Below are 20,364 nucleotides of genomic sequence, written 5' to 3'. Positions count from 1 at the left end.
CAAGTCTTCATTCTCAGCTGTATGGACCTCCGAGTATAAAGTTGAAATGTTATCGTAATTGATACTCAAGAATTGTCGCACGTGTCCAGACACTAGTACGCACACAAATAATGAATGCTCTTGTTGATATGCAGGTTAGTATCAAAATATCGACGTATGAGACACGCACCAGACATTACATACATCAGAAGCAAGTTGCTGCGGGCCTCTAACATATTGGTCAGGTTTAACCTTTCCTGCTTTACATCTAGAGCAGAGGTCTTCAATCTGTGGGGCACAACTGCGGGGGGGCGTGGAGTCATGAGAAAAGGGCAGCACTCTTCATTTTGCAAAAAGACAACGTCCCTGGCGGTTAATTCCGGTACTTAAAATGATTCGGCTGGAGTGTTATTTTGGGACTCTCCTGTGCTGTGACATCGAAGCCAGGCAGACAGCTAAATATGCCTTTCTGCCAGTGTGCTGTTGGCCTGAAAGAAATGCAAATGTGCACGAGTTAATCTGCAAATGTAAAGGATGCTTGGTACTGGCTTTAATTGACCGAATCACTTGCAGCTTTCCAAGTGGTAATGCAAAGAGTTAACTGAGCTGTTAAGTGCTTGCTTTCAATTGTTATTGTATTTACATAGCGCTTACTATCCGCGAGAAAGTGTTGAAGGGACATATACGTTAAAAAAAATTAAAAAAAAATGCATTACATACTAAAATCTAAGGGCTTAATTTACGATGAAATGGTGTAGGGCAGCGCCGCAAGTATTTTTACTGTGTTGCCCTACGCCAATTCGAAAGGGCAGGAATGGACTTTATTTATAAGATGCGATGCTTTCCTGACCTTTCTGCCAGCGCACAATTTGGTATGATTGTTTTTGTGCACGAAGGGACACCTTCCCACTTAAAAACAATTCATGGAGGCTTTTTTCTCTTTCTATGCAGCACAAAGACGAAAAAAAAAACTGAGGAGAAAAAGATATTTCTCCTTGTTACGCATCCCTCTGGGGCAGCGTACAGTTTTGACGCATCTTCAGGTTTACAGATCCTTATAAATCTGGGAATGTGTCAAAAACCTTGGGTGTTGTGTGGGAAAACCCAACGCAAGACCCATGGAACACCCCCACCCCTGACGCACTGTAAGGCAAAGCAGCAGCTAGCGCTGCCTTAGACCATATCAAAGAGGCCATAAAAAGCGAAGCAAAGTGACTTAGCGTGGCCTCACAGATATGGGTCTGCACTCTGCGCAACTAGAGCATCATAAAAAGTGATGCACCAGCAGTGCAAGGGGCTTGTAAATAAGATCCTATATTTTGGAAGCACAAGTTTACCAGAAAACATTGGGCGCATTTTGTAGCAGTCTATCTTATACTGTGTGTAATGCAAGTATAAAATAAAGACTTACATATTCACAGTGGTTTGTTCCAGGCTGTCATGTTGTAGCACTAAAAATGCACAAGTCACCAAGATTTAATTCTGCAGCTCTCTGGTTACACTCAGACATTTGCAGTGCATTAACTAATAGAGGTTTTATAATGTACTACAGTGCACTTCCCACTGAGTAACAACTTTTTAAAAATGTATTTATTATTCATTGAAGCTGCCCGTCCTTTATATGTAGCTACCGGACGGCGAAAGACCTAAAAAAAGTATAGAACATTTTGTTTTTAGCCACACCTTTGACCCAGCCCCCATGTTCAGACTCTCAAGGTCACCCAGCCCCCCAAACATGACTGAAGTCAAAATCATCTGTAAACTAATATAACCAGGATTCCGTTTTTCCTATAGAAGCATTTATTTTCATAATGTTAAAAATAAAAACAGTATGAAGAAAGATTAAAGGACCACTTCCTACCCTGAAATTAAAGCATACTACTTGGACCTTACAGTTCATTAACGATTGTAAATTATATGTTTTAATTATGATGATATTCAGCTACCTCCAGTTACATGCAGCTGTAAATGCAAAGCTGTCAGCATCCCATGAAATATAGTATGGCTTTCCTCAGATGCCGTTCAATAAAGTTGCAGCGCATGCATTACAACTATTATACCAAGGGCCACTGGAATTATGCGATTGTGTAATAGATTTACCGCATTTGCCACATAATCCATCATCTGCCTCGTAATCCTCTGATTTTAACAACCAGATTTTTTAAAATTCAAAATGTACTCAAAAGCAGTGACAGGTGTTGCCACCCAGTAGAAGGCCCTTTGTAAGGCTGCACTGGTCAACTTTTCTTGCTTGTTGCTATATATGGGTGTTAAACTGGTACTAATGAGGTGCAACCGCAGATTGACTATTTCTTTGGAGAACATTTATAGTTATCAATGATAAGGAGTACCAGATTCTATATATTTTTGTCAGGAGGGGTCCTTACACCTTTAAAAAAGTTGACAGGAAGGGGAGGGGGAAGAGAGGGTCTCGGTATCAAAAAGTTAACAGTGGCTGGGTTTCGGTTTTCTCCGAATAAACGAAGTAGAACAAAAACCTCAAAAGTGTCAGAGAAAGGAAAGTCTATCCCTTCAATGCGTAGAACCTGGTAACGCGAGCAGTCGTGTACGCTGAATAATGTTTGCAACATGCTCCCACGTAGCTTTCAAACACCTCGCGCCCCCTGCTCTCACACCTTCTATCTTTGCCCCCGCACGATTCCTGGTCGCACCCTCGCATGTCTTTCCCTTCAACCTCTGTAATAATACAACGCTCTACACACTGTACCGAGACCCAGTTTCACCTCTCCGCCCTCCCTCACATTTCTACCCGGAATACTCTCTACGTTTTCAACACAAAAACATCGCAGGCACACCTGGTCCAGCTGGTTCTTCAAACCTTCCAGCTGTTGCAGGGACAGCTCGCTAATATTCACCGTCTGCGCCATCTTGGGAGAACCGGACAGGAAGTAGTATTAAGCGACGCTCTGCATCACTTACAACTCGCTCATCTATTCAGGAAGGCTCAGCCAATAAACAGTCCAACGTCTTCATGAAAAGAGAAGAGAGACTTACGCCGCCCATTTGGAAATAAACGAAAGATCTTTGAGTACCATCTTTTCGAAAAGTGAGAATTTTCCACGTCTGTACCATGATTACGTGTGACTTTTCAGTGCTTTACATATGACCCTTCAGGTGACTCCTTTTCGAGCACGTTAAACTAAGCAGCCATGCCTGGCAAATTATATGGATTTCAGCTATGGCTCGTTTGGTAGTCAATGACGTTGCACTGTGGTTGCCAATGGACGTTTACACTGCCATTCGTCTTTTTGCTTTAATGAACACATTACTTCCCTTCAGTAACGCCTTATATGGTAGAGACTATCTAGCCGCAGATCTCTTACCTTCGAATATTCCCCAAGCATCAGGTAGGACCCGAAAATATTTTAGTGGGCAGTACCCCTGCGTGCTGGTAGGTCGTGTCGTTCAACTTCATGTGGCATTGTCCTCATCCAGAAGTGATGTGCGCAGTGCTGCTCACCAAAAAATGTACGGATTCAGTCTGACACCTGGGGAATATTCTAAGGCAAGGAATCTGCAGCAAGAAATCTCGATGAGATGTAGGCTTCAATAGAGCACATCAATTGTAGTAGGTCAAGTGTCTCACTGGCCAGCCTAATAAAGGATGCACATACCTCTTGACTCACTCATATTTTCTGAATGTCGATCGCGCTTCCATTAGCGTGCCTGACAAATTAAACGCCTGTATAGACTTTAATGGAGTCACCCGCTTTTCAAAACCTATAGCACCCTCCAAAAAAGTGTTTATTGCCCATGGACTTCCTGGGATCACCCGCTTAAATTCCTTACTTCATCTGCAATTTTGAGGCAAGAGCTTGACAGGTATGGGCGCCATACATCTACTTCTAATCATTATAGGCAGTGGAAAAGATTCCCAGGACAATTGAAGCTTCAATATTTAATGATCAGGTCTGCTTCGAAGAACAGACCTGGCCTGTGCCCATTACTCCATTGAGTTCGTACTGTGTTATGTTGTAATTGCACTCATATAGAGCTTACTACCCCTGCCGAGGCGTTAAGTGCTTTACTGTGAATCCATGCTACTCCAGATTCCCAGGTTAGTGGTTAATTTAGTGGTGGTTGTGATTTCAAGGAAGGCTTTTCATGCATTTACTCCAAATTCTTTGTAGTAAAGTAAATTAAAATAAGTTAGTTGTGATCTTTAGTAGAGACCATGCAATCTTGCAAATGGTTGGTGGGATGAAAAGGTAGACGGGAGATTAGGTATTGTTTAGTTGCAGGGATATGGTTTCATTGAAGGAGTGGTTGTGATTTATGAAATAAGGTTTGGACAAGTTACTTACCTTCAGTAACGCCTTATCTGGTAGAGACATGATCTAGCCGCAGATTCCTTACCTTTGTTCTTCCAGGCATCAGGCTGGATACGGAAGATTTTTGATAGCAGTACCCCTGTGCGCCAAAGGGTGGCATCGGTTAACTCCGTGTGATGTCGTAGGCGTCAAGATCGTTGTGACATCTACTTTGTCTAAATAGGCACCACACCAGCGCGCTGACGTCAGTACTTTTCACGACTTTCCACACCAGAAGCGTAGAGCCATGAAGTGACTGTCCATGGTGTGTTAAAAAAAAAAAAAACGAGGCCCTTAAGAGCAGACAGCCCTGGCAGTAAACAAGCCTGCAGTACGGGGAGGAAGGGTGGGCCGGTAAGGAATCTGTGACTAGAGTATGTCTCTACCAGATGAGGCGTTACCAAAGGTAAGGAACTTGTCCATCTGATAGAGACATCTAGCCACAGATTCCTTACCTTTAAACAGATGCCAAAGCAATACCATCCCCGGAGGAAGGACTGCGGAAAGGTTTTAAACCAAGAAATCTTGCAAGACAGAGTAGTCAAAGAGGCCATCTCTGCAGACCTGAGAATCCAGGCAATAGTGTCTGGCGAACATGTGCAGAGATGCCCAAGGGGCCGCTTGGCAGATGTCACTAACCAGTACATTATGCTGAAGCGCTGTGGTGGTTTCCTTCGCCCTGGTCGAATGGGCCCTAATGCCTTCAGGAGGCTGTTTCTTCTCCAAGGCGTAACAAATTTTAATGCAGAGAATGACCCAGTGTGAAATGGTCCTCTTCTGAACAGCTCGCCCTTTCTTTGCCCCAACGTACCCTATGAAGAGTTGGAAGTCCACCCGGAACTCTATAGTGCAATCAAGGTAGAACAATAGCGCTCTTTTTGGGTCCAGATGGAGACGCTCCTCTTCCTTGGAAGGATGCTGAGGTGTGTAGAAGGTAAGCAGAGTAACAGATTGAGCCAGATGGAAAAGTGTTACCACCTTAGACAGAAAAGATGCCCTAGTGTGAAGCACTACTTTGTCCAGAAAGACAGTCAGGTAAGGAGGCTGACATGACAGAGCCTGCAATTGGCTCACCCTTCTGGCTGAAGTTATGGCTACTAAAAAGGCTGTTTTGATATTGAGCAGCTGATGGGGGTAAATGTGCATAAGTTCAAATGGTACACACATCATAAAGGTAAGGACCAAATTAAGGTCCCATTATGGCATAATAAAAGGTGAAGGGGGAACGGAGGAGTACGCCCCTTCAAAAATCTATGTACAAGAGGAGATTTAAACAGAGACAGCTGATCTGGTAGCCATAGGAAAGCAGACAGGGCAAAAGGTAGCTCTTCAGTGTGCCCAAAGCTGGGCCCTGCTGCGCCAAGGAAAGAATGAAAAGAAGAACACCTGATAGTGAGACCGTCAAAGGGTCAACAGATCGCTCTGTACAGTATTTACACATTTTTGGCCATCAGCAGGCATTTACTGACTTCGTGGAGGGCTGCCTGGCCGCCAGAATAACCTCACAGTCTTGGGGTGGAAGGTCAAAAGTTGTCAACTGTTGCCGCTCGATCTCCACACAAGGAGCACGGAGAGTGGACAGGTTTGGGTGGAGGACCCTCCCCTGCTGCTGTGACAAAATATTTTCCAGAAGAAGCGGCCTGACCGGAACATCCATGCTCATTTCCAGAAGCTCAGGATACCAGACTCTCTGTGCCTAGTCCAAAGCCACAAGGATGACTTGGGCCCGGTCGCTCCTGATGTTCTTGAGCACTCTGGGCAGGAGTGGTATGGGCCGAAAGGTGTACAGTAGGCCTGTGCTCCACTCATGACGAAAAGGGTCGCCAAGCGAGAGCTGCCTTGGAAACTCCAACGCGCAATAATGCTGACATTGCGCGTTCCCTTCTGAGGAGAATAGATCTAACTAAGGCTCTCCCTACAGGTGAAAGAGACCTTACATCACCTTTGGATGGAGATGCCACTCGTGATTCGCATAGGAACGGCGGCTGAATTTGTGTGCTCTGTAATTCAGAGGACCAGCCAGATGTTGAACCACCAGGGAAATGCCTTGTTGTTCCAACTAAGTCCAGCGACAGACAGATGGTCCACGACCCCACTCTGCCCTGCTTATTGCAGTACCACATGACGATAGTGTTGTCCGTGAACACCTGAACTAGCTTTCCTTTGAGGGATGGTAAAAAGGCTTTCAGTGTCAACCAGATCGGCCAAAGCTCCAATAGGTTGATATGGACCCTGGTGTCCGCCAGAGACCAGAGTCCTCTGATCTCCACCTCTCCCAGATGGCTGCCCCATCCCAGAAGGGACGCATCCATCACTACCATGAGATCTGGGTGGGGAAGAGAGAAGGGTCTTCCTCTTAGCCAATTGCGGTTTGTAAGCCACCACCGCAGGTTGTTCGCAGATCCCTCCGATATCCGGACTATGTCGGTGAGATTTCCCTGATGCTGTGCCCATTGGAACTTCAGGTCCCACTGCAGAGCCCACATGTGCCATCTGGCATGGTTCACTAGCAGATGCAGGAAGCCATAAGGCCCAACAGTCTCAGAGACATCCTCACCGGAATCCAGTATAGAGGCTGAAACATCGGTATCATAGCCTGAATATCCTGGACTCACAGATCGGGAAGATAAGCCTAAAACGGCACCATATCCAGAACTGCTCCGATTAAAGGGAGCGTCTGAGAGGGAATCGGGTGTGACTTCGTCAGGTTGATAGTGAACGCCAGCCAATGCAGGAGGTTCGCCATAGTCTGAAGGTGGGAGACGATTGTTTGGGACGAGCTGGCCTCAACAACCAGTCGTCTAGATAGGGAAGACTGGAAACCCTTATCTCCTCAGATGGGCTGAAACCACCGCCATCACCTTGGTGAACACCGGAGGGGCACTGGTGAGGTAAACTGAAAGGCTCATGGTTCACCATAAACCGTAGGTAGAGACGATGGGCTGGAAGAATGGAGATGTGGAAATAGGCATCCTACAAGTCCAACGGTACCATCCAGTCTCCCGGGTCTAGGGCAGACAGGACCTGAGCAAGGGTGAGCATCTTGAACTTGACCTTTTTGAGGGAGTAGTTGAGGGCTCTGAGCTCTAGGATAAGACAAAGACCTCTGTCCTTCTTTGCAACCGTAAAATAGCAGCAACAGCTACCACAGCCTATTTCTGTCCGGGAACCTATCTTTAGCTCACTTGGCCAAGAGAGACTTGACTTCCTAGCGAAGTAAGGCAAGGTGATCCCCTATCAGCTAATTGTAAGTTGGAGGCAAGGATGGAGGGGTAGTCTTGAAGGGGAGGGAGTAGCCCCTTCGGACTATTTGAGGCACCCATCTGTCTGAGGTGATCTCTCACCAGTGGTGGAGGTGATGGCGTGTCCTGCCACCAACTGGACATCCATGATCCAGAGTGATCAGACTAGGAATGTTTTGCAGTGGAAGAGGGGGCTGTGACTTGACCGGACTTCTGGCCACCCGACTAACGAGGTTGGGTTGATCAGCATCCACAACTCGCAGAGGTTGTTGTACTTGCAGTGTCCACTGGCTGCAGTAGGGTTGGCGTTGTTGTTAGTCTTTTCCATAGCCATGAAAGGGGAGAAAAACTGACAGGCCAGGTTGAAGTGGAGAGGTCCAGGGACTTGGCCGTAGCCTGTGAGTCCTTGAAGCCTCAACCTCTACGTCTGCCTTGTCTCCAAGAGACGGGAGCCATCAAAGGCATGTCCATGAGGTTAGCTTGGACATTCCCTGAAAATCCAGACGTCCTCAGCCACCATCGATGAAATTGCTTTGCCTAGCAAGTCTGTTATGTCTAAGCCACATCGAATGGCCAACTTAGCTGCATCTCTCCCATCTGTAATAGCTTGGGAGAGGAGAGCCCAGTCCTTCTCGAAGACTCTGGACAGCACTTGCCTAACCGTATCCCATAACGAGAGGGAGTAACGGCTCAAGAAGCATGTGGTGTTTACCGACTACCATGCTAGGCTGATGGAAGAAAATATCTTCTTACCAAAGCTGGCCAGTCATTTGGATTCCCTGTCCGGGGGTGCGAAAGAGAATGCGCCATGGGAAGTAGAAACTTGGACCACCTAGCTCTGGGGAGTAGGATGGGTAGAGGGGAAAGCGGGGTCGCTCAGTGCAGGGTGGTGGCGGGGGCAATGATTCTATTCACAGGAGCCCCTGTGCTGGTCTTGAACCAGGTGCCCAGTAAAACATCTGTCAAGGCCTCATTGAAAGGTAGCAAGAGTGTTCGAGGAGGAGACACCAGGCTGCAGGACCTCCATCAAGACATTTGTCTTGACTGCCATTGTAGGAAGCTGCAGGTCCAAGACCTCTGCAGCCCTACGCACAACCATTGCAAATGAGGATCCCTCCTCCATAGCCAGGTTAGGGGGAGACAGCATGCCAGAATCTAGAGAAGTGTCCAGGCCACTGGCATCACCCAAGTCCTCAAAACAGTACAGGTCTTAATTGTGTTGCAGGAGTTCTAAGGGATCCTGCTGCCCCTCCCATTCCTCATCCTCCACGTCTAACCCTGCAGAATAGGGCCGGTTGAACAGCATTGAGCCGTATGGCTCCGTCGACACCGGTCTCTGCTTTAGTGGACGCCGGACCAACTCCATGTCATCCGGGATGATGATGGGAAGGCGCTGGTGACCCAAAGGGCATCGGCGTCAGACACGTCATCTGGAAAGGCCACAGTGGTACGACTGGCACTGGTCCGTATCAAGAAACAGATCCCGGAGGAGGCCGTGGCTCCAGAGCCGAAGCCAGAGACGCAGAACCCACGGCATCTCCTTCTGCACAGTCTGCGGGGCCCGAAAGCGTGCCGGCAAGATCGGGCCACCCAAATATTGCACACATGGCATCATAAAATTATTTTTGCTGGGCGGGGGTCACTCCCGGCCCGGCCCAGAAAAGGGTTGGAAATGCAGAGCTGACTCAGGCACCCGCCTTGCGAAGCGAGGCATCGAATGCCTAGGCTTCTCAGTCGCGTCGTGTGACGGACACGGCACAAAGAAAAGAACTGACATCAGCGTTCCGGGGTGGCACTTATATAGATGTATAGACGTGGACGTCACGACGACGAACCAGACGCCTACGACGTCACGTGGAGTCGAATGATGCCACTCTTTGGCATGTAGGGGTACTGCTATCAAAAATCTTCCATATCCAGCCATACGCCCGGAAGTTCAAAGGTAAGAAATCTGCTGCTAGATGTCTTCATCAGATGCAGAAACAGAATAATAGATATTGCAGATGGGCATGGAACTTACAGTAGGCTGCCCATGGAGAGAGAGAGAATACATGTAGAAGATTATGAAAGACAATGGTAAGAAATCATCTTCATAAGATGTGGCTTTGAGGAAGTTGAGTATGTCAGCGAAATCTGGGAGGGATATGACTTTAAAGGTTGACCATTGCAACATCCTGCAGGAAGGAGTGGGTGTAAAAATTGACGCAGGCTTGGTATCATCAATGTGCTGTTGGGTCTTGTGTATATTTACAATGAAGAAGAAGTTGATGGCATTGCCGTTTTTTGTGGACTGAGGAATAGGTGGGTAGGGTAGGGAGTTCATGCAGGGCTTGATTGTCTTGAACACCATTCTGCTTATGTCTGTCTTCATTGATGGTGTTGGTACAGTACCTTGGGTTTGCTGATGTGATGAACTGTGTCTGAGTGTTGTGTGGACGGACTTCAGTATGTTCTGTTTTTCTTCCTTTTCCTATTTATTGTCTCTGAATGGATAATTTATTGTCAGCAAGTTCTTTAGAATGCCAGGGTGTTGAAGGCTTTGACTTGCATGTTGTAATCGGAGTTTGGATGTTCCCATAGCTTTTCAAACAAATGTTTGAGTTGTTTAGAAGTGTGTTGGCATCGGATTTGGAGTTGATAGGGTGAGGGATGAGTTAAAGCATTAGATTGACTATGGAAAAGTCTTTGAACAATTTGAATGTTTGGCCTTCTCTTTTGTGTTGACCTTGGTTTGTTGGTAGGATGCTGGACAGGGAGGGCAAATTGGTCAGTCTAGTTTAGGAGTATGGGTGGTTTGCATTGGAGTGTTGTTGATGTTGTGAAGAAAAGGAAGAGGATGTAGCCTTTGGAATGTGTTGGTTGTGTGACATGCTATACCATGTTAAGTGTATAGGTGAGGCTGAACAGGGTGTATCTTGTGTTTTTGTAGCTTGTGTTGTCAAGGAGATTGAAGCCGCCCAAGAGAGTCGCGTAAGCATGTTGGATAGGCGTGATGGTGAGGAGATTTGAGAATTCATCAATGAAGGCCTTGTTCTGTCCTGGAGGCCTGTTGATAAGATGGAAAGTGGCATCTGAGTTGCATAGCATGGGTAATGGCATGCCAGCAGCTCAATGGAGCTTAGTGTTACTAGCTTGCCTAGGGTGCAGGACCAGGAGGACATATGGATGATAGCAAGGCCTTCTCTCATCTTATGTGCGCATTCCACACAATAAATGCTGTTGCCTGTTAGAAATGGGGGTCTCTAGTTGGCAATGGCTGGCCACTGTCCAAGTAGGGACCCTTCTTCCTAAGTCAGAGTAAGCAGCCTACACCCTTTGACAACCCCTGCTCAACCCTGTGGTAACGTAGCACGAGCAGCTAGGCTTATCTCAGAGGCAGTGTGTGAAGCATTTATGACCATACACAGTAATATAATGAGGAACACTACAAATGGACACCACTCAAGTAGTTATGAAAAATAGGTATTTTTATATAGACTTAATCACAAGACCAATAACAGTAAAAATCCACAATACTATAAAAATATAATTACTTTAGAAATGCTGCAAGGAAAAATAGTTCAGGATGCACAAAATGATGTTTAGTTCAAGGCAGGGGTCTCTGCGACCTTTTTACTCACAAAGTATCTGGTTCCTGGAGCAAAGCAACAAAAATGTCGCTAAGGCGTTGTAGCGATAAATTTCCTCACGCTAACCAGCGATGCGTTGAATCCTTACCGCAATGGAGGATGATGCGCTGGGTTGCGGGCAGGACAAAGCGACAAACTTCCTCACGCTAAGCCGGTGATGCGATGAAATCCTTGCCGCGAAGGGAGGATGATGCACCGAGCCTGTTGCGTGTGCGATCTTGCTGCGTTGACAAAGAGGGCGCTCCGTGAGGAAGCGACGATCCGGATTCGATGCGGGGAAAATGGCGAACGCTCGGCGTCCGCGCTGCGATGATCCTGTTGCGATGATTTCCAGATAGCGGGCGTTTTCAGGACCGCAGACAGGTGCTGCGACGATCTTCGGATAGCGGGCGTTTTCAGGCCCGCAGACAGGTGCTGCGACGATCTTCGGGGTTAGCGAGCACTCGGCGACAGCGGAGCGGCGATTTTTCTCATGCTCACCAGCTGCAGCGGCTCGCTAACGGAGGTTAGCGACGATTTTCAGCGCTCTCTTCTCAGCAGTAGAACTAGAGGCCCTGGAACACACAGGAGCCTCACCTGCAGATAGTAATCCTCGCTGGGAGGAAACAGGAAGCTGATGGTGGAGTCTGATGTGCCTGAGACTCCAGCAGGAGGCTAGCTCTCTCCTAGCCCTTGGGTGATTGCTGTAGCACAAAAATAAAAGTCCAATCAAAGTTCTTTTCCTCTTCTTGAAGTCCAGTAGTAACAGCTGCAGGCCAGTCCCAGAAACAGCACACAAGCACAAGGACAGTCCTTCTCCTGCAGATTCTTGTAGTCCCACGGACAGAGGTTCTTCTTGTTATCCAGGAGCAATACAATTTGTAGGGGATTGTGCACAAATATTTATACCCCCAAAGTCTTTGTTCTTAGGGGTCCCAAGTCTCTGAACCCAGCCAGAACCAGTTCTGCCCAGCCCTGGAGCACTTTGTTGATCAGGCTGCATCCTTCCTTTCAGAAAGAGGGGGTCTGCCTCAGACGCACAGTGGGAGGTGGAGCCAGCATTCACCTTGCCAGGCACAGTCCTATTCAAGTGCAGGAGCTACCCCTCCCCTCACACCAAGGCAGGTCGCTCTATTCGACCCAGGTCTGACTCAGCCTGCCCTGTCCCTCCAAAACCAGACAGCCAATACACATCATAGCAGAGCAAACTGGAAGGCTTAGGCAAGAAAGTACCTATACTCTAAAAGTGATAGTTTCAAACACAGAATATAAAAATAACCTTCACTAAAAGATGTATTTTAATATTCTGAGCTCAGGCATACTAGATTCGTTTTTCTACCATGTTCTGTGGGTCAGTTAGGACTATAGAATGTAATAGCCCAGACCTCCCATTCTGGCCTATGGAGAACAGGTAGCCTTACAGTAGTGAAAAACGAAATGGGGTGTAATTCACTACTAGGACATGCTACATACATCAGGGCATGTCCTACCTTACACATACAATGCGCCCTATCATAAGGGGGGCTTACAGGATGCCAAGGGAAGGTTTAGGGGCTGGGAAGTGGGTGCACTTCACAGCCAAGATGGCAGTTCTGGACTGCACGCAGACACTGCAGTGGCAGGTCTGAGACACACTTTACAAGCTGCTTCTGTGGGTGGCACAAACCAGTGCTGCAGGCCCACCAGCAGCATTCGGTTTACCAGCCCTGGGCACACACAGGCCACGCTACTAGGGACTAACAGGTAAACCAAATAAGCCAATCATGGATGTACCAATTCATATGTCATCTTTACAAAGGGAGCATTCGCGCTGTGGCACTGAATGGCAGTGGCACAGCGCCCAGAGCATCTATAACCAGCAAAAACAGAGGAGACACAGCGAAAAAATGGAAGGGAGACTCCCGCCAATGGTGCCAGGTCTAACACACGTCCCCTCCAGCTGAAATGTGGGGAGAACTACCCATCCCCTGGAGGTTCTCATCACTAAGGCGGAAAAATCTGGACAGACCATCAGCATTGGCGTGTTCTGTACCAGGGCGGTGTTCCACCGTAAAGTCCATACCCTGTAGGGAAATGGACCACCTTAACAACTTGGGATTCTCACCCCTCATCTGCATTAATCACCTGAGGGGCCTGTGGTCGGTCTGAACCCGGAAGTGAGTCCCAAACAGGTATGGTCTCAGCTTCTTCAGCGCCCAGACCACAGCAAATGCCTCTCGCTCGATCGCACTCCACCTCTGTTCCCGTGGAAGTAACCTCCTACTGATGAAGGCTACAGGTTGGTCTAGTCCCTCCTCATTCATCTGTGACAGAACAGCCCCCACCCCATGCTCTGAAGCGTCTGTCTGGACAATAAATTCCTTAGCAAAGTTGGGCGCCTGGAGTACGGGTGCTGTACACATGGCAGTCTTGAGAGCATCAAAAGCTTTCTGACAGGTGTCAGTCCAGTTCACAATCTTGGGCTGCTTCTTGGAAGTCAGCTCAGTCAAGGGGGCAACAATGCTGCCATACCCCTTGACAAACCTCCTGTAATAACCCGTGAGTCCTAAGAAGGCCCTCACCTGGGTCTGGGTCCTTGGGGGCTCCCAAGCCAGGATGGTCTCAATCTTGGGCTGTAGAGGGGCCACCTGGCCACTCCCTACCTGGTGTCCTAAGTACACCACCGAACCCTGCCCAATCTGGCACTTACTGGCCTTGATTGTGAGGCCTGCTCTGCGCAGCGCCATCAACACTTCCCAGAGGTGGCGTAAGTGGTCCTCCCATGAGGAACTAAATACGGCAATGTCGTCCAGGTAGGCGGCACTGAAATCCTCCAGCCCAGCCAACACCTGGTTGACCAACCTCTGAAAGGTGGCAGGGGCATTCTTCATCCCAAAGGGCATCACACGGAACTGGTAGTGCCCATCTGGGGTGGAGAATGCGGACCTCTCCTTTGCCCCATCAGTTAAGGCGATCTGCCAGTACCCAGACGTTAGATCAAACGTGCTGAGGTACCGGGCAGCCCCCAACCGATCTATGAGCTCATCAGCTCTGGGGATGGGGTGCGCGTCGGTCCTCGTGACCGAATTGAGACCTCGGTAGTCCACACAGAACCTAAGTTCTGGCGTGTCACCAGGCGCTGCAGCCTTTGGCACCAAGACCACGGGGCTGGACCAAGGGCTGCTAGAGGACTCAATCACCCCCAGGGCAAACATTTTGGAGACCTCCTCCTTAATGCAGGCCCTTACCCTGTCGGTCACCCTGTAAGCCTTGTGCTTGACAGGAGGACTGTCCCCGGTGTCTACCTCATGGACGCACCAGTCAGTGACACCAGGTACCAGGGAAAATAAATCTGAGAATTGCCCCAACAGCTGGTGGCAATCTCTCTGCTGTCCTGGGGTCAGTGTGGTGGAGAGGACCACACCCTCCACTGACCCATCCTTCTCTCCCGCACACAGGAGGTCAGGAAGAGGCTCACTCTCCTCCTCCATCCCTGCATCTGTGGCAAGAAGCATGCCCACTTCAGACCTCGCAAAGTGGGGCTTTAGGCGATTCACATGCAGGACCCGCAGGGGGTTCCTGGGAGATTTAAAGTCCACCAAATAGGTAACTTGACTTTTTCGCTCCACCACCTCAAATGGACCGGTCCATTTATCTTGGAGCGCACAGGGCTCCACTGGGGCCAGTACCCAAACCTTTTGACCAGGTTGAAACTCGACCAGAGTGGCATTCTGGTCGTGCCAACGTTTCATCTCCTCCTGGCTGGCTTCCAGATTTGCCTCAGCAATGTTTCTGAAACGCCGAGTTTGGTTCCGGAAGGCCAGGATGTAGCTAAACACATCCTGGGGAGGTTTCCTGGGAGATTGCTCCCAGCCTTCCTTGACCAAACTCAGAGGCCCTCTTACCGGATGGCCATAGAGCAGTTCAAAGGGGCTGAACCCTAAGGACTTCTGTGGCACTTCACGGTATGCAAACAACAGGCATGGCAAGAGGACGTCCCACTTACGCCTCAGGGGCTCCTCTAGGCCCATGATCATGCCCTTCAAGGTCCGGTTGAATCTCTCAACCAGACCGTTACCCTGGGGGTGGTAAGGAGGGGTGAACTTGTAAGTCACCCCACACTCCTTCCACAGAGACTTCATATACTGGGAGATGAAGTTGGTCCCCCTGTCGCTCACCACCTCTCTGGGGAACCCCACACGGGAGAAGATCCCCATCAGTGCACATCCCACCACGGGGGCCGTTACTGTCCTGAGCGGGATGGCTTCAGGGTACCGGGTGGCATGGTCCACCAAGACCAGGATGTACCTGTTGCTCATGGCTGTCTTGGGGTCCAGAGGCCCCACAATGTCAATGCCCACTCGCTCGAATGGGGTGCTAACAACTGGGAAGGGTTGGAGTGGGGCTTTGATCTTCCCCCCACTCTTCCCACTTGCCTGGCAAGTCTCACAGGTCCTACAATACGTATCTGAACTCTTGCGTATCTGGGGCCAATAAAAGTGGGTGACCAGCCTTTCAAAGGTCTTGGTCTGCCCCAGATGTCCTGCCAATGGAATGTCATGAGCCAACCCCAGTAGGAAGGTTCTGAAGCACTCGGGTACCACCAGCACACGGGCTGACCCCGGCTCAGCAACCTTAGGCTCGCTATACAGGAGACTGTTCTCCCAATAAATCAGATGTGAACCGGACATATCGCCTGCTGCCTGGGCTGCAGCCTGTTGCCGCATACCCTCAAGAGAGGGGCAAGTTCTCTGCTGTTCACAAAACTCCTCCCTGGTGGGCCCCCCTTCCTGCTGCCACTGGGTCAGCTCAGGCAGGTCCCCCAGGTCGGTACTCTGCTCCCCGGTAGGCTCCAGGGCATCCCCCTCAGGGTCTGCTCCCTCCTGGGCCGTGGGAACCAAGGGGGCCGGTTTCCCGCGCCCCCTGCCCTCTCCCTCTAAGGCAGGGACCTGGGCCATATTCTCAGGCTCCAGGTCTTTCTCAACATTCTCTTTGGCTGCCATGGACCGAGTGGTAGCACATGCCCACTCAGGCAGTCCCAACATTTGCAAGTGAGCTCTCCTCTCCACTGTAGCCCACGGTGAGTTCTCTAAATCATTGCCCAACAGACAGTCCACAGGCATGGCGGGCCTCACAGCCACCTGAAGAGTTCCTGAGACCCCCCCCCGCTCAAAGGGAACCTGAGCCACCTCACATTGGCTCTCTGTGTTGTCTGCAGACACTACTGGGTAGAATGCATGGGGCACAACCTGCTCTTTGGACACCAACCGGGAGCTGACAGCAGTTACACTGGCTCCTGTGTCCCTCAGAGCCTCCACTCTATGGCCATTGATGGTTACCCACTGCCTGTATTTTTTAGTGTTATCAGGCAGTGCAGGCTTAGGAACCATTTCAAAGTCTCCTAGTGAGACAAGGGTCAACTCTACGGGGTCCCACCCACCTGGGGCACCCATCTCCTCCTCCCCCAGGGCTACACTAGCAAGCTGGCGGGGCGGTGCACGGGGTGGTGCAGGAGTATCCTTTTGGGACACTGGGGGTCAAAGTATCTGTGGCCCACCTGGCCACACTTAAAACAAGTAGGGGGCCTCCTTGGAACAGGATTACCTGTTGGAGGCACTGGCTTCTTATCTGGGGGAGGCTGGGATACCACTGCCTGGTTCCCTTGGGAATTATCTTGGGGCCCTCGGTGGAACTCCCTTGGTTTACCCCTGTCCCCCCCACCTCTCTGCTGGGGACCCTGCCCACCTTTGGCAAAGTCTCCCACTGAACCTTTGCGAACCCGGGTGCTCACCCAGCGGTCCGCCTCCTCAGCAAGCTTCCTAGGGTTAGTCAGCTTGCAATCTATCAGATGCTGGCGTAGCTCAGGAAAACAGTTACTAGAAAAATGCTCCCATGCAATCAAGTCATACAGTTGCTCAAAAGTTTCTACTTTGCTGCCTTTTACCCAGCGCTCCATTGCTCTGCCAAAAAAAGACACATATTCTACCCACGTGGTACCCTCTATCTTCTTGCAGGTTCTAAATCTCTGCCTGTACATTTCAGGGGTCAAACCATAGCGGGTAATCAAAGCTTCCTTCATGTGGGCATAAATCATCCTACTTTCTGGGGGTAGGTCCAACAAGGTATCCCTCCCCTCACTCACAAAGCGGCCCCACAACCCCGCTCCCCAATCCTTCTCAGGGACCCGGTGGGACACCATAGCTAATTCATAAGCAGCAAACCATTGCCCAATATCCTCACTTTTATGAAAATCCTTAATAACCTCTTTAGGTATATACACTCTACTCTCAGTATGCACTACTGGTATGTTGCCACCAGAGGGGGAGATCTCACTACTCTTGGCCTTAATCTCCAACTCCCTCAAAATTCTCTCATGTTCATATTTCATCTTCATTATCTCAACTTCTAACTTCTTATTCTCTAGGTCTCTCTGACCATCCAATTTGAGCTTAGCCATCTCCATATTATGCCGCCTATCTCTCTCCCTGTCCTCCATCTCTTCTGGAGACAGACCCCTTGAGGACACACTAGTGCCCGGGCTGGAAACTGCTTTATCCCCTACCAAATCTACAATTTCTTCCTGCTGCTCTCCTGCATTCTCTCCCCCCTCCACAGGCCCTTCCTCATTCCTAGGGGCATCCCTGGCTTCTAGCCAGGCCTTCAATGCCTTGTAATACTCTTCCCTTCTAGTGAGACCTGTGATAGGGACTGTGAAGCGTTTGCAAAAATATTTGAGCTGCTTGGCATTGTAGGTGTCTAATTTCTCTTCTTCCCAGGAGAGATCCTCAGAGGCATTGGATCTGGGCTTGCCCATTGTGGCAATAACTGGCTATAACGATCAAAAATAGAATCAAAAAATCTCAACAACGTACGTGGTTATGTTATGGTCTGCACTCACTAGTAGTGTACACTATAATTACTGTATGCAATCATAAATGCAAGTCCAGATCCTCACCGCTGACCACCAATGTTAGAAATGGGGGTCTCTAGTTGGCAATGGCTGGCCACTGTCCAAGTAGGGACCCTTCTTCCTAAGTCAGAGTAAGCAGCCTACACCCTTTGACAACCCCTGCTCAACCCTGTGGTAACGTAGCACGAGCAGCTAGGCTTATCTCAGAGGCAGTGTGTGAAGCATTTATGACCATACACAGTAATATAATGAGGAACACTGCAAATGGACACCACTCAAGTAGTTATGAAAAATAGGTATTTTTATATAGACTTAATCACAAGACCAATAACAGTAAAAATCCACAATACTATAAAAATATAATTACTTTAGAAATGCTGCAAGGAAAAATAGTTCAGGATGCACAAAATGATGTTTAGTTCAAGGCAGGGGTCTCTGCGACCTTTTTACTCACAAAGTATCTGGTTCCTGGAGCAAAGCAACAAAAATGTCGCTAAGGCGTTGTAGCGATAAATTTCCTCACGCTAACCAGCGATGCGTTGAATCCTTACCGCAAGGGAGGATGATGCGCTGGGTTGTGGGCAGGACAAAGCGACAAACTTCCTCACGCTAAGCTGGTGAGGCGATGAAATCCTTGCCGCGAAGGGAGGATGATGCACCGAGCCTGTTGCGTGTGCGATCTTGCTGCGTTGACAAAGAGGGCGCTCCGTGAGGAAGCGACGATCCGGATTCGATGCGGGGAAAATGGCGAACGCTCGGCGTCCGCGCTGCGATGATCCTGTTGCGATGATTTCCAGATAGCGGGCGTTTTCAGGCCCGCAGACAGGTGCTGCGACGATCTTCGGATAGCTGGCGTTTTCAGGCCCGCAGACAGGTGCTGCGACGATCTTCGGGGTTAGCGAGCACTGGGCGACAGCGGAGCGGCGATTTTTCTCATGCTCACCAGCTGCAGCGGCTCGCTAACGGAGGTTAGCGATGATTTTCAGCGCTCTCTTCTCAGCAGTAGAACTAGAGGCCCTGGAACACACAGGAGCCTCACCTGCAGATAGTAATCCTCGCTGGGAGGAAACAGGAGGCTGATGGTGGAGTCTGATGTGCCTGAGACTCCAGCAGGAGGCTAGCTCTCTCCTAGCCCTTGGGTGATTGCTGTAGCACAAAAATAAAAGTCCAATCAAAGTTCTTTTCCTCTTCTTGAAGTCCAGTAGTAACAGCTGCAGGCCAGTCCCAGAAACAGCACACAAGCACAAGGACAGTCCTTCTCCTGCAGATTCTTGTAGTCCCACGGACAGAGGTTCTTCTTGTTATCCAGGAGTAATACAATTTGTAGGGGTTTGTGCACAAATATTTATACCCCCAAAGTCTTTGTTCTTAGGGGTCCCAAGTCTCTGAACCCAGCCAGAACCAGTTCTGCCCAGCCCTGGAGCACTTTGTTGATCAGGCTGCATCCTTCCTTTCAGAAAGAGGGGGTCTGCCTCAGACGCACAGTGGGAGGTGGAGCCAGCATTCACCTTGCCAGGCACAGTCCTATTCAAGTGCAGGAGCTACCATTCGCCTCACACCAAGGCAGGTCGCTCTATTCGACCCAGGTCTGACTGAGCCTGCCCTGTCCCTCCAAAACCAGACAGCCAATACACATCATAGCAGAGCAAACTGGAAGGCTTAGGCATGAAAGTACCTATACTCTAAAAGTGGTAGTTTCAAACACAGAATATAAAAATAACCTTAACTAAAAGATGTATTTTAATATTCTGAGCTGAGGCATACTAGATTCGTTTTTCTACCATGTTCTGTGGGTCAGTTAGGACTATAGAATGTAATAGCCCAGACCTCCCATTCTGGCCTATGGAGAACAGGTAGCCTTACAGTAGTGAAAAACGAAATGGGGTGTAATTCACTACTAGGACATGCTACATACATCAGGGCATGTCCTACCATACACATACAATGCGCCCTATCATAAGGGGGGCTTACAGGATGCCAAGGGAAGGTTTAGGGGCTGGGAAGTGGGTGCACTTCACAGCCAAGATGGCAGTTCTGGACTGCACGCAGACACTGCAGTGGCAGGTCTGAGACACTTTACAAGCTGCTTCTGTGGGTGGCACAAACCAGTGCTGCAGGCCCACCAGCAGCATTCGGTTTACCAGCCCTGGGCACACACAGGCCACGCTACTAGGGACTAACAGGTAAACCAAATAAGCCAATCATGGATGTACCAATTCATATGTCATCTTTACAAAGGGAGCATTCGTGCTGTGGCACTGAATGGCAGTGGCACAGCGCCCAGAGCATCTATAACCAGCAAAAACAGAGGAGAC

General features: G+C 49.2%; 1 protein-coding gene across 2 annotated transcripts in view; it reads right to left on the bottom strand.

The window, feature by feature from the left end:
- The window catches only part of PFDN5 (prefoldin subunit 5), a 55,809-nt gene extending 52,867 nt beyond the window's left edge, over positions 1-2,942 (bottom strand). For both annotated transcript variants that reach the window (XM_085654667.1, XM_085654668.1), the window contains exon 1: positions 2,796-2,942. In XM_085654667.1, coding sequence (XP_085510793.1) covers positions 2,796-2,867 — 72 coding nt within the window. In that variant the 5' untranslated portion in view covers positions 2,868-2,942. The remainder of the gene's footprint in view (positions 1-2,795) is intronic.
- Between the last annotated feature and the right edge of the window lie 17,422 nt (positions 2,943-20,364).

The sequence above is a fragment of the Triturus cristatus genome, chromosome 4_1, assembly GCF_964204655.1.
Source record: "Triturus cristatus chromosome 4_1, aTriCri1.1, whole genome shotgun sequence".
Classification (NCBI taxonomy): Eukaryota; Metazoa; Chordata; class Amphibia; order Caudata; family Salamandridae; genus Triturus; species Triturus cristatus.
The sequence above is the reverse complement of the archived record's forward strand: the minus strand, read 5'-3'. Positions and strand labels throughout refer to the sequence as shown.